Raw genomic sequence first — 15,528 nt, 5'->3', positions numbered from 1 at the left:
CTGATCACAACACCCCAGCATTACTTGTACTCTCTCTAGTGTTACAATCGCCTATACTGCCCCGGGGGCGTCGACCCCCCGAAACCTTCACCAGGTATACTCGACTGATGTAGCCTGCTGTGCAGGTGTAACGCTTCACTAATATAGGCAGGTGTTGCACATGTGTCTTATTCCAGGTGTAGAGTGAGACAACCACATGTGCAGTTACCAGTCCTTACCAGCCCTCTCCCATGCACTGCTTCCCTCCCACTACCTACACCCTCCCACCTACACCTCACTACACCTGAGACCAACCCTGGAGTAAGATTCCCGGAAGACAAGTTTCCTGTAACACTCCATACCTACACACATCACCTACACCCCACCACCTCTGAAACCACACCCACCACACCCAGAGAGGATAGAGGGCGGATATACCAGTGTTGTCCTGGAGGTGGACACGGTCATCACCTTGGTAACCAGATATTGACCTCTCCTCCACTGAGGGGAGAGGAGGAGAGGGGAAAACTAGATGCAAGACGGGAGGGAGGGAGGGGGGGAGAGAGGGAATGTAGTGTTCGAATGTCTAATGATGTCAAATAGGGTTTAATGAATGTTATTTCATTGTCCTCAGTCACTGATGAAGACACCTCCATCTCCCCTCCACTGTTACCTCCCCCTCCCTCTTCTCTCCTCCTCACCTCACATCCTCCAGAGTCACCAATATACTAGACTATTACAGTTGCTACCACCACTTATATCTCAATGACAATGTTGCTACTTGCCCTGCCACCACTGATACCTCACCTGCCATCACTGCTACTTGCCCTGCCACCACTGATACCTCACCTGCCATCACTGCTACTTGCCCTGCCACCACTGATACCTCACCTGCCATCACTGCTACTTGCCCTGCCACCACTGATATCTCACCTGCCATCACTGCTACTTCCCCTGCCACCACTGATACCTCACCTGCCATCACTGCTACTTGCCCTGCCACCACTGATACCTCACCTGCCATCACTGCTACTTGCCCTGCCACCACTGATACCTCACCTGCCATCACTGCTACTTGCCCTGCCACCACTGATACCTCACCTGCCATCACTGCTACTTGCCCTGCCACCACTGATACCTCACCTGCCATCACTGCTACTTCCCCTGCCACCACTGATACCTCACCTGCCATCACTGCTACTTGCCCTGCCACCACTGATACCTCACCTGCCATCACTGCTACTTGCCCTGCCACCACTGATACCTCACCTGCCATCACTGCTACTTGCCCTGCCACCACTGATACCTCACCTGCCATCACTGCTACTTCCCCTGCCACCACTGATACCTCACCTGCCATCACTGCTACTTGCCCTGCCACCACTGATACCTCACCTGCCATCACTGCTACTTCCCCTGCCACCACTGATACCTCACCTTCCCGCATTGCTACCTCCCCTGCCACCACTGATACCTCACCTGCCATCACTGCTACTTCCCCTGCCACCACTGATACCTCACCTTCCCTCACTGCTACCTCCCCTGCCACCACTGATACTGAGGACACAGAGAACCTTCCAACTGGGTCATAGCGTCGTCAGTGAACCACTGACAATACTACTCGATGTTATGATGCTCCTTAAAAAACAAAGGAATTAAAGAGTAATAAAACAATCAAAATCCGAAACAGGGTAGAATTAGAACCCACAAAACAAGGTGTCAAGCTAGCGATGACACTATTCAAGTCGCTTGTATGGGCCAGTAGGCCTTCTGCAGTGTTCCTCCACTCTTATGTTCTAGGCTGAGATGCAGAAGACTGCAAATTTGAACCTTCACTGCTCGCAGAACCTTAGTTTAGCACCTGAACTGCTGGCAACATTGAGAAAGCAACGTGAAAGAGGCAGGAAAAGGGGATCTGGAGAGAAAAGTGAGTGAGAGAGAGAGAGAGAGAGAGAGAGAGAGAGAGAGAGAGAGAGATAGGGGACAGTGACAGAGAGACAGATGGAGAGGAAAACAGAGAAGAGAAGAGATAGAGATAAATGTAAGTAGAGAGAAAGAGAGAGAGAGAGAGAGAGAGAGAGAGAGAGAGAGAGAGAGAGAGAGAGAGAGAGAGAGAGAGAGAGAGAGAGAGAGAGAGAGAGAGAGAGAGAGAGAGAGAGAGAGAGAGAGAGAGAGGTCAGCACAGGTAAGGAAGGGCAAGGTAAGTCGTAATTAAAACATGAGTCTTCGTCAAGGTCACGCACTTTGTTGCTGATATTCCACTCCCTCTACCAGGTGGCAGGGAGGGAACCTGGAGGGCAGGGAGGGAACCTGGAGGGCAGGGAGGGAAGGAGGTATGGGTGAGCGAGACCAATAAGAGTTCCTGGGAAATGGGGATGTAAACAGAGCAAAAATGATAACGGGAGGAACACACACCTGTTGACGATGGAGGGACCAGTGTACCCTACAGTGTACCCTACAGTGTACCCTGCAGTGTGGCCTACAATGTGGCCTACAGTGTACTTTGCAGTGTGGCCTACAGTGTACCCTACAGTGTGGCCTGCAGTGTGGCCTACAGCGTGGTCTACAGTGTACCTTGCAGTGTACCCTGCAGTGCACCCTGCAGTGTACCGTGCAGTGTGGCCTCTAGGAAGGTGGACTGTTCTATGCACAGTTTTCCGGGTTTACAGTGAAGATACTGTATGGTGTACAAGCACACGTTATCAGGAAGTGGAACAACCTGAAGAGTGACGTAGCGGAGTCACGATCCATACATAGCTTAAAGAAGAGGTATGATGAACCTCATGGAGCAGGGAGAGAGTGGACCTAGTAGCGACCAGCGAAGACGTGGTTCCAGGGGTCGATTCACAGCTCCTGGACCTGTCTATCAACCGGTAGCTACTAGGTTCATTCACGTATCTTACTGGAGCAACTCTTCGGTATGAATTACAAAGGTTCATAACAGGATTTTGTCCGTACGATCCCTCCAGTCTACGTAGGAAATTTTCCCATTATATACCATGACACGGGATGAGTTATATCATGGGAGACTTCAGTAGATGTCGCCAACAACAGATGAGGTAATCAGTCCCTCAGCCTTGGCTAAGGGACTGATTACCTAATCCTTTATATATAGTTCTACTGTCTTCCAATTATGTCCTTCAATTTGTACTGATAAAGCCACTGGATGGCGAAACGTCTACAATAAGGATACCCAGATGTGTCTAATTTTCACTCAGTTTCTCTAGTTTCCTTCCAGCAGAACTGGAGTTACTATTACGTGGAGGACCACCATCTCTCCCGACGACCTATTCTAGACACAGGATAAATGATCACTACAGAGTGAAGCATAAAGCTTAATCTATATAAATACACAAATAACCCGCACAGAGGAGAGAGAGAGAATCTTGTGACGAGTTTCAGTCTGACTTGGAACATTGACAAGTCACACTAACACACGTCCCTGTCCCCCTCTCCTGTGTTTACTGGCTCCCTCACCTTCGTATGTTAGTGTGACTAGTTAATGGTCCAAGTCGGAACGAAACGTTGTCATCAGCTCCTCTCTCCTATGTGCGTGTTATTTGTGTTTTGTTCCAGTCACGGTATTCTGATTCCTTATTCTTCTATATAAACACACAAATGTATTCTGGGCTACCTGGAAGGTGTTCCGGGGGTTAACGCCCCCCGCGGCCCGGTCCATAATATCTGTCCAGCTCCCTCTTGAAGACAACCAAGGGTAAACTGGTAATTCCCCTTATGGCTGGTGGGAGGCTGTTGAACAGTCTTGGGCCCCGAACACTTACTGTGTTGTCTCTTAGCGTACCAGTGATGCTCCTACTTTTCACTGGTTGAATACACAGTGTTGTCCCACATGTTAGATAGTACTGGAGGATTGCATTCAGGTTTTTCAGTAAGCGCATTCCCAGGAAAGACGAAAGATTGCATCCCCTCCTCAAAATTGTGAGAAATAAATTGCATTAAGATAATAGTACTTACCAGAGTCAGCGGGAGGCGAGAATCCCTCATCCCAACATTACCAGCCAGGGCAGACCCGCCTGTCAACACACAGAAATGGCCAGAATCAGACACAATACACTGTGGCACTGACACAAACTTAATGACACACAATATACTGTGGCACTGACACAAACTTAATGACACACAATATACTGTGGCACTGACACAAACTTAATGACACACAATATACTGTGGCACTGACACAAACTTAATGACACACAATACACTGTGGCACTGACACAAACTTAATGACACACAATATACTGTGGCACTGACACAAACTTAATGACACATAATACACTGACTGTGGCACTGACACAAACTTAATGACACACAATATACTGTGGCACTGACACAAACTTAATGACACACAATACACTATGGCACTGACACTAAATTAATGACACACAATATACTGTGGCACTGACACAAACTTAATGACACATAATACACTGATTGTGGCACTGACACAAACTTAATGACACACAATACACTGTGGCACTGACACAAACTTAATGACACACAATACACTGTGGCACTGACACAAACTTAATGACACACAATACACTGTGGCACTGACACAAACTTAATGACACAAAATACACTGTGGCACTGACACAAACTTAATGACACACAATACACTGTGGCACTGACACAAACTTAATGACACACAATACACTGTGGCACTGACACAAACTTAATGACACACAATACACTGTGGCACTGACACAAACTTAATGACACACAATACACTGTGGCACTGACACAAACTTAATGACACACAATACACTGTGGCACTGACACAAACTTAATGACACACAATACACTGTGGCACTGACACAAACTTAATGACACACAATACACTGTGGCACTGACACAAACTTAATGACACACAATACACTGTGGCACTGACACAAACTTAATGACACACAATACACTGTGGCACTGACACAAACTTAATGACACACAATACACTGTGGCACTGACACAAACTTAATGACACACAATACACTGTGGCACTGACACAAACTTAATGACACACAATACACTGTGGCACTGACACAAACTTAATGACACACAATACACTGTGGCACTGACACAAACTTAATGACACACAATACACTGTGGCACTGACACAAACTTAATGACACACAATACACTGTGGCACTGACACAAACTTAATGACACACAATACACTGTGGCACTGACACAAACTTAATGACACACAATACACTGTGGCACTGACACAAACTTAATGACACACAATACACTGTGGCACTGACACAAACTTAATGACACACAATACACTGTGGCACTGACACAAACTTAATGACACACAATACACTGTGGCACTGACACAAACTTAATGACACACAATACACTGTGGCACTGACACAAGCTTTATGAGACATAATACACTGACTGTGACACTGACACAAACTTGTTAAATGAGACACAATACACTGGCAGGTAATCCGGTTCGGCCCGAGCAAGGGAATGTATAGCTGGAACAACCCACTGAGCGAAACGTCAAGTTTGTGCTCTAACTTGTGTGTTGGCTGAGTAAGAAAAGCGTGTCACCTGTGTCGCCCTCTCCACACATTAATTAAGCTCGCTACCTGGCTTAATTATAGCGGCGACTACACCACAACAATGACGGTCATGATGTACACACGTCATGCCCAGAGTAGACACGCTCACCACCACTCTACACACACACACACACACACACACACACACACACACACATGTTAGGCAGTATTTCCTCAGTCACAGAGTTGTTGGGAAGTCGAATAGTCTGGGATATGATGTTGTGGAGGCAGGATTCACACATAGCTTTAAGAAGAGGTATGATAAAGCTCATGGAGCAGGAAGAGTGATCTAATACGAACCAGCGAAGAGGCGCAGCCAGGAGCTGTGAATCGACCCCTGCAACAATATATAGGTGAGTACACACAAACCGAATAATCTCTGCAGCCAATGTTCGTCTTGGAACACTAAGAACGGCACTTTATACAACATAGGTCAGGTCCGTCTTGGAGTACACAGCACCAGCATGAAACCCACACCCGAAAACCCATGTTGAAAAGTATCCACCCAGGCTTGTTCCTGAGTTAAGGGGCATGAACTACGAGAAGACGCTGAAGGAATTGCACCTAACGACACTAGAGGACCAAGAAATCAGGGGAGACATGATAACACACAAATCTACCCTAGGGGGAACACTGCCCTGGAGGAACACTGCCCTGGGGAACACTGCCCTGGGGTAACACTGCCCTGGGGAACACTGCCCTGGGGGAACACTGCCCTGGGAGAACACTGCCCTGAGGAACACTACCCTGGGGGAACACTGCCCTGGAGGAACACTGCCCTGGGAGAACACTGCCCTGGGAAAACACTGCCCTGGAGGAACACTGCCCTGGGAATTGATGAGATAGACAGGGAGAGGCTGTCTGAGAGGGTAGAAGCTGGAACTTGGGAAGTTACAAGTCACAGATGAGCCACGGGGATGTCAGGAAGTATTTCTTCAATCTCAAGAGTGGTGGAGAAGTGGAATGATCTTGGTGAGAAAGTGGCGGAGACAGCCTCCTTGCACAGTTTTAAGAGCATGTACGACAAGGCCCACGAGGCTAAGAGAGAGTGAATCTGAAGAGTGGCAACTTAAAAGATGGGAATTAAGAGGATCACAGGTGGAATTAAGAGGATCACAGGTGGAATTAAGAGGATCACAGGTGGAATTAAGAGGATCACAGGTGGAATTAAGAGGATCACAGGTGGAATTAAGAGGATCACAGGTGGAATTAAGAGGATCACAGGTGGAATTAAGAGGACCACAGGTGGAATTAAGAGGATCACAGGCGGAATTCAGAGGACCACAGGTGGAATTAAGAGGATCACAGGTGGAATTAAGAGGATCACAGGTGGAATTAAGAGGACCACAGGTGGAATTAAGAGGATCACAGGTGGAATTAAGAGGATCACAGGTGGAATTAAGAGGATCACAGGTGGAATTAAGAGGACCACAGGTGGAATTAAGAGGATCACAGGCGGAATTCAGAGGACCACAGATGGAATTAAGAGGATCACAGGTGGAATTAAGAGGATCACAGGTGGAATTAAGAGGATCACAGGTGGAATTAAGAGGATCACAGGCGGAATTCAGAGGACCACAGGTGGAATTAAGAGGATCACAGGTGGAATTAAGAGGATCATAGGTGGAATTAAGAGGATCACAGGTGTAATTAAGAGGATCACAGGTGTAATTAAGAGAATCACAGGTGGAATTAAGAGGATCACAGGCGGAATTCAGAGGACCACAGGTGGAACACAGGTGGAAGCTAAACACAGATGAGTGGTTGAAGAGTGGAATGACCTGGACGAGGCAGTGGTGGAGGCAAACTTAATACACAGCTTCAAGAGTAGATATAACAAGGCCCAGGAGGCCAGAAATCACCGATGCCAAGTGGTCTAGAAGGCGGGGCCAGGTCTCGACCCCCGCAAATACACGAACAAACACAGACACAGACAGTCAGACACAGACACATACACTTCCTCTTCCGGGAAACAGTTAGTAATATTGCCAGGAGTCCATTCAGGAAATGATACAGCCGCAACAGACGGCAGCAGTGAGGACAGTAAACCCAGCCAGCCAGCCAGCCAGCCAGCCAGCCAGCCAGCCAGCCAGCCAGCCCAGCCAGCCAGCGAACCAGCCAGCCAGTCAGCGAACCATCCAGCTAGCCAACTAGCCAGTCAGCCAACTACCCAATTAACTAGCTAGCCAATCAGCCAGCCAGCCCTGCCAAACCCGCCACTTTATACCAATTAGTTCAAGACAAGCCAAGGGGGTATGGAAATCTTCAACTCAAGATCTTTCACACGTCTCCGTGCGTCATCAGGAGCTATGCAATACTGCAACAGTAGCAACAGGTAGAAAGTTTTATCAACAGAAAGGTTGCATGGTGACGCCAAATTCGCTGTGTGTGTTCTGTCGAGCCTATTCTTACAGCTGTGTATGGAGTCTGCCTCCCTCAGTTCTTCATCCAAGTCAACCCACTGACCTATGACAACCTTGTGTCAATAATGACACCCACAACTACTGTTATGACACTCTCGTGTCAACACTGGTTCTCACTCTACAACACTGGTTGTCACTCTACAACACTGGTTGTCACTATAACACTGGCTCACTCTACAACAATAGTTCTCACTCTACAACACTGACACTCTCCAACACTGGCTCTCCTACACCTCCAGTATACCATCTCACAGGTTATAACTCTCACACAGCCTCTTACAGACTCTCCATTTCCTCCCCACGATGCTTCTGTACATTAAATTCCACCATGCATATGTTGGTGTGTGTGTGACAACGTGTCCACGCAAACTGTCTTCTGGAGGTACGCCGCTAACCATGATGTCACACTGAGGCAGACAGTACCACACTGTAAACGATAATATCAGACTGAGGGGTGAAAGAGGGAGAAAGGGAGGATGGGGGTGACAAAGGGAGAAGCCAGCAGGGTGTAGAAACAATCAGCAAGGGAGGTATGCAGTAGCTGACATAAAAGGGGGAGCACCAGACTTCATTCTGACCACCGTCTCCCAACACACTCCTTTCATTTAAGTTTTTTTAAATGATCAGAGAGGCGAGGGAAGGATGGTAGTGGGATGAGTGAGTGGTATTGACGGATGCTGAGAGGTAAGGCACGAGTAACATTAGGATGAGAAGCAGTGACGGATGCTGAGAGGTGAGGCACGAGTAACAGTAGGATGAGAAGCAGTGACGGATGCTGAGAGGTGAGGCACGAGTAACAGTAGGATGAGAAGCAGTGACGGATGCCGAGAGGTGAGGCACGACTAATAGTAGGATGAGAAGCAGTGACGGATGCTGAGAGGTGAGGCACGACTAATAGTAGGATGAGAAGCAGTGACGGATGCTGAGAGGTGAGGCACGAGTAACAGTAGGATGAGAAGCAGTGACGGATGCTGAGAGGTGAGGCACGAGTAACAGTAAGATGAGAAACAGTGACGGATGCTGAGAGGTGAGGCACGAGTAACAGTAAGATGAGAAACAGTGACAGATGCTGAGAGGTGAGGCACGAGTAACAGTAAGATGAGAAACAGTGACGGATGCTGAGAGGTGAGGCACGGGTAACAGTAAGATGAGAAACAGTGACGGATGCTGAGAGGTGAGGCACGAGTAACAGTAAGATGAGAAACAGTGACGGATGCTGAGAGGTGAGGCACGGGTAACAGTAAGATGAGAAACAGTGACGGATGCTGAGATGTGAGGCACGAGTAACAGTGACGGATGCTGAGAGGTGAGGCACGAGTAACAGTGACGGATGCTGAGAGGTGAGGAGGCCACCTCAGTAATACCTTAAGAATGATTCCGGGAGATCAACGCCCCCGCGGCCCGGTCCCAGACAGGGCCTCCTGGTTTATCAGTGTGATCAACCTGTCTGTCACTGCTGGCAGCACGCAGTTCAACGTATGAACCACAGGCCAGCTAGTCAGGACCTGACTTGAAGAACTTATCTTAAAGACAGCGAGAGATCTGGAGGAAATCTTCCCCTTTGTATGAAGGCTGATGATAAGTCTTGGGCCTCTCACATTTAGTGTGTTATACACTTGCTTTCCATTGAGTATATTCTGCACCTTCATCCGACACTCTTGTTTTCTTCTGTGTATAGATTGAAGACCAGAACTTCTAGGATTTTCTAGGTGCATATAGTGATGTATCTCTCTCGCCTGCTTTCCAAGGAGTATAAACAGATCAAGGGTATACTATCATCCTACACTGTAAACAGTGTTCCAGGGTATACCATCGTCCCACACTGTAGTGTTCCAGGGATACCGTCATCTAGATGAGCCTGGCCCATGGACGGGCTCCGGCAATAGAAAAACTCCGTAAACCCACACAAATATAAACCGCCTCTATTTCTTTAACATCTCTTACGTTATATATAAATATACATTAGTTTATTAAATATAATTACGTTACGTAATTTACATAAATATAAACTAACGTAAATATACACGGTGTAAACGTTTGCTAAATGCGTAACCGACTTTAAAATACAAGAAAGTAAAGCTTTTGTAGAGGTACAGAGGGAATAAATTAATGAACTGTATTGTGTGGGTATATTGACGAGCCTTTACACCACAAGACGGGCAGCCAGTAGCAACTTCACTCTATAACCTTCTCCAGAACATCGTTACATTTGAGATCAATTATTCCCAGGATGATTCGAGTCTAGAACATGTCCGGGGCCCAAGACTGTTCAGCAGCCTCCCACCAGCCATAAGGGGCATTACCAGTAGACCTCTGGTTGTCTTCAAGAGGGAGCTGGACAGATACCTAAAGTCAGTGCTGGATCAGCCGGGCTGTGGTTCCTACGTTGGACTAAGTGCAGTCAGCAGTAACAGCCTGGTTGATTAAGCACTGATCCACCGGGAGGCCTGGTCGTGGACCAGGCCGCGGGGGCGTTGACCCCCGGAATGCCTTTCAGGTAGGCAGCATAATGACATCAACGAAATAAAGTCTACCTTGAGGGCATTCCAGGGATCAACGCCCCCACGGCCAGGCCTCCCGGTGGATCAGTGCTTAATCAACCAGGCTGTTACTGCTGACTGCACTTAGTCCAACATAGGAACCACAGCCCGGCTGATCCGGCACTGACTTTAGATATCTGTCCAGCTCCCTCTTGAAGACAACCAGAGGTCTACTGGTAATGCCCCTTATGGCTGGTGGGAGGCTGTTGAACAGTCTTGGGCCCCAGACACTTATGGTGTTTTCTCATAGTGTACCAGTGGTGCCCCTACTTTTCACTGGGGGTATGTTGCATCGCCTGCCCAGTCTTTTACTTTCATAGGGAGTGATCTCTGTGTGCAGATTAGCGACCAGTCCCTCCAGAATCTTCCAGGTGTAGATTATGATATATCTCTCTCGCCTGCGCTCCAGTGAGTACAAGTCAGCTGATCAAATAAAATCACTTCCTCACAGATGGTTCCAACTTCATCCTGTTCCTTGTATGTCTCGTAACAATAAAATACGTCTAATAAGCTGGTGTAGGTAACAGCTGTTAGCTTGTAAATAAAGTTAGGAACCTTAACCTAACATTGTTAAGCACTGAGTAAAGAAAAGGGAAGGAGGATGGGTTAATGGAATGGTGGAGAAAGTGGGTGAGGGAGAGATGGAGGAAGGGAGGGAGAGAGGAAGGAAGAGAGGGGGTACCAGGAGTGGAATAACGGAAAATGTCATGTTGACTGACCAGAGAGTAAGTTGAGATAGATAGGAGGGAGGGATGGAGGGAGGGAGGGATTGAGAGAGAGGGAGGGAGAGAGAGAGGGAGGGAGAGAGAGGGAGGGAGAGAGGGAGGGAGGGAGGGAGAGAGAGAGAGAGAGAGAGAGAGAGAGAGAGAGAGAGAGAGAGAGAGAGAGAGAGAGAGAGAGAGAGAGAGAGAGAGAGAGAGAGAGAGAGAGAGGAAACAAGAACTTGACAAACAATGACACGGGCTGAACCAACTCTCAATCCATTCTCTGTCCCTGTGTCTCACACACACAGGAGCTGTGACCCGACCCCCTGCAACCACACATAGGTGAGTACACACACACAGCAGGTTAAGCACAGGTAACAAACAATCAGGGTAAAACAGGAAGAGAAGTGGGAAGATTACTGATACATCCACCACCGGGCCAGAAAAACCTTTCCATACCCCTACTGCCCTTAACACCTTCATAAACCACCACCACATAAACCACCACATAAACCACCACATAAACACACCACCACGTAAACCAACACCACATAAACCACCACGTAAACACACCACCAAATAATCCACCACCACGTAAACACACCACCACATAAACACCACCACATAAACCACCACCACATAAACCACCACCACATAAACACCACCACATAAGCCACCACTAAATAAACCACCACCACGTAAACCAACACCACATAAACCACCACGTAAACACACCACCACATAAACCACCACAACATAAACACACCACCACATAAACCACCACAACATAAACACACCACCACATAAACCACCACCACATAAACCACCACAACATAAACACACCACCACATAAACCACCACCACATAAACCACCACAACATAAACACACCACCACATAAACCACCACATAAACCACCACAACATAAACACACCACCACATAAACCACCACCACATAAACCACCACAACATAAACACACCACCACATAAACCACCACCACATAAACCACCACCACACAAACCACCACCACATAAACACACCACCACATAAACCACCACCACATAAATACACCACCACATAAACCACCACCACATAAACACACCACCACATAAACCACCACCACATAAACACACCACCATATAAACCACCACCACATAAACACACCACCACATAAACCACCACCACATAAATACACCACCACATAAACCACCACCCCATAAACACACCACATAAACCACCACATAAACTACCACCACATAAACCACCACAACATAAACACACCACCACATAAACCACCACCACATAAACCACCACCACATAAACCACAACCACATAAACACACCACCACATAAACCACCACCACATAAACACACCAGAACATGAACACACCACCACATAAACACACCACCACATAAACCACCACCACATAAACACACCAGAACATGAACACACCACCACATAAACCACCACCACATAAACCACCACCACATAAACACACCACCACATAAACCACCACCACATAAACCACCACCACATAAACACACCACCACATAAACCACCACCACATAAACACACCAGAACATGAACACACCACCACATAAACCACCACCACATAAACCACCACCACATAAACACACCACCACATAAACCACCACCACATAAACACACCAGAACATGAACACACCACCACATAAACCACCACCACATAAACACACCACCACATAAACCACCACCACATAAACCACCACCACATAAACACACCACCACATAAACCACCACCACATAAACACACCAGAACATGAACACACCACCACATAAACCACCACCACATAAACCACCACCACATAAACACACCACCACATAAACCACCACCACATAAACACACCAGAACATGAACACACCACCACATAAACCACCACCATATAAACCACCACCACATAAACACACCACCACACAAACCACCACCACATAAACACACCACCACATAAACCACCACCATATAAACACACCAGAACATGAACACACCACCACATAAACACACCACCACATAAACCACCACCACATAAACACACCACCACATAAACCACCACCACATAAACACACCACCACATAAACCACCACCACATAAACACACCACCACATAAACCACCACATAAACACACCAGAACATGAACACACCACCACATAAACCACCACCACATAAACCACCACCACATAAACACACCACCACATAAACCACCACCACATAAACCACCACCACATAAACCACCACCACATAAACACACCACCACATAAACCACCACCACATAAACACACCACCACATAAACCACCACCACATAAACCACCACCACATAAACCACCACCACATAAACCACCACCACATAAACACACCACCACATAAACCACCACCACATAAACCACCACCACATAAACACACCACCACATAAACCACCACCACATAAACACACCAGAACATGAACACACCACCACATAAACACACCACCACATAAACCGCCACCACATAAACACACCACCACATAAACCACCACCACATAAACCACCACCACATAAACACACCACCACATAAACACACCAGAACATGAACACACCACCACATAAACCACCACCACATAAACACACCACCACATAAACCACCACCACATAAACCACCACCACATAAACCACCACCACATAAACACACCACTACATAAACCGCCACCACATAAACACACCACATAAACCACCACCACATAAACCACCACCACATAAACCACCACCACATAAACCACCACCACATAAACACACCACCACATAAACCACCACCACATAAACACACCACCACATAAACCACCACCACATAAACACACCACCACATAAACCACCACCACATAAACCACCACCACATAAACACACCACCACCACATAAACACACCACCACATAAACCACCACCACATAAACCACCACCACATAAACACACCACCACATAAACCACCACCACATAAACCACCACCACATAAACCACCACCACATAAACCACCACCACATAAACCACCACCACATAAACCCTCAGAAGGGGAGGGAGAGATAAAGACAAATACAGGATAATAATAATTAATAATTATAATAATAACAGTAATAATAATAATAATAATAATAATAATAATAATAATAATAATAATAATAATAATAATAAAAATAATAATAATAATAATAATAATAATAATAATAATAATAATAATAACAATAATAATAATAATAATAATAATAATAATAATAATAATAATAATAATAAAAATAATAATAATAAAAATAATAATAATAATAATAATAATAATAATAATAATAATAATAATTTGATTATTATCGTGTCAATAAGAGCAGCAGGTTGTTACAAGGGGCAACATTTCGCCAGTGTAGACCGTTGTTACAAGGGGCAACATTTCGCCAGTGTAGACCGTTGTTACAAGGGGCAACATTTCGCCAGTGTAGACCGTTGTTACAAGGGGCAACATTTCGCCAGTGTAGACCGTTGTTACAAGGGGCAACATTTCGCCAGTGTAGACCGTTGTTACAAGGGGCAACATTTCGCCAGTGTAGACCGTTGTTACAAGGGGCAACATTTCGCCAGTGTAGACCGTTGTTACAAGGGGCAACATTTCGCCAGTGTAGACCGTTGTTACAAGGGGCAACATTTCGCCAGTGTAGACCGTTGTTACAAGGGGCAACATTTCGCCAGTGTAGACCGTTGTTACAAGGGGCAACATTTCGCCAGTGTAGACCGTTGTTACAAGGGGCAACATTTCGCCAGTGTAGACCGTTGTTACAAGGGGCAACATTTCGCCAGTGTAGACCGTTGTTACAAGGGGCAACATTTCGCCAGTGTAGACCGTTGTTACAAGGGGCAACATTTCGCCAGTGTAGACCGTTGTTACAAGGGGCAACATTTCGCCAGTGTAGACCGTTGTTACAAGGGGCAACATTTCGCCAGTGTAGACCGTTGTTACAAGGGGCAACATTTCGCCAGTGTAGACCGTTGTTACAAGGGGCAACATTTCGCCAGTGTAGACCGTTGTTACAAGGGGCAACATTTCGCCAGTGTAGACCGTTGTTACAAGGGGCAACATTTCGCCAGTGTAGACCGTTGTTACAAGGGGCAACATTTCGCCAGTGTAGACCGTTGTTACAAGGGGCAACATTTCGCCAGTGTAGACCGTTGTTACAAGGGGCAACATTTCGCCAGTGTAGACCGTTGTTACAAGGGGCAACATTTCGCCAGTGTAGACCGTTGTTACA

At 46.7% G+C, this 15,528-nt stretch overlaps 1 protein-coding gene across 4 annotated transcripts in view; it reads right to left on the bottom strand.

The window, feature by feature from the left end:
• ASPP (Ankyrin-repeat, SH3-domain, and Proline-rich-region containing Protein) overlaps positions 1-15,528 on the bottom strand; it is a 533,257-nt gene that overhangs the window by 420,135 nt on the left and 97,594 nt on the right. For all 4 annotated transcript variants that reach the window (XM_070082687.1, XM_070082690.1, XM_070082688.1 and 1 more), the window contains exon 4: positions 3,955-4,013. In XM_070082687.1, coding sequence (XP_069938788.1) covers positions 3,955-4,013 — 59 coding nt within the window. The remainder of the gene's footprint in view (positions 1-3,954; positions 4,014-15,528) is intronic.

This window comes from Cherax quadricarinatus, chromosome 7 (genome assembly GCF_038502225.1).
Source record: "Cherax quadricarinatus isolate ZL_2023a chromosome 7, ASM3850222v1, whole genome shotgun sequence".
In the NCBI taxonomy this organism is placed as follows: Eukaryota; Metazoa; Arthropoda; class Malacostraca; order Decapoda; family Parastacidae; genus Cherax; species Cherax quadricarinatus.
Note: the sequence above shows the minus strand (reverse complement) of the source record. Positions and strands in the feature narration are given on the sequence as shown.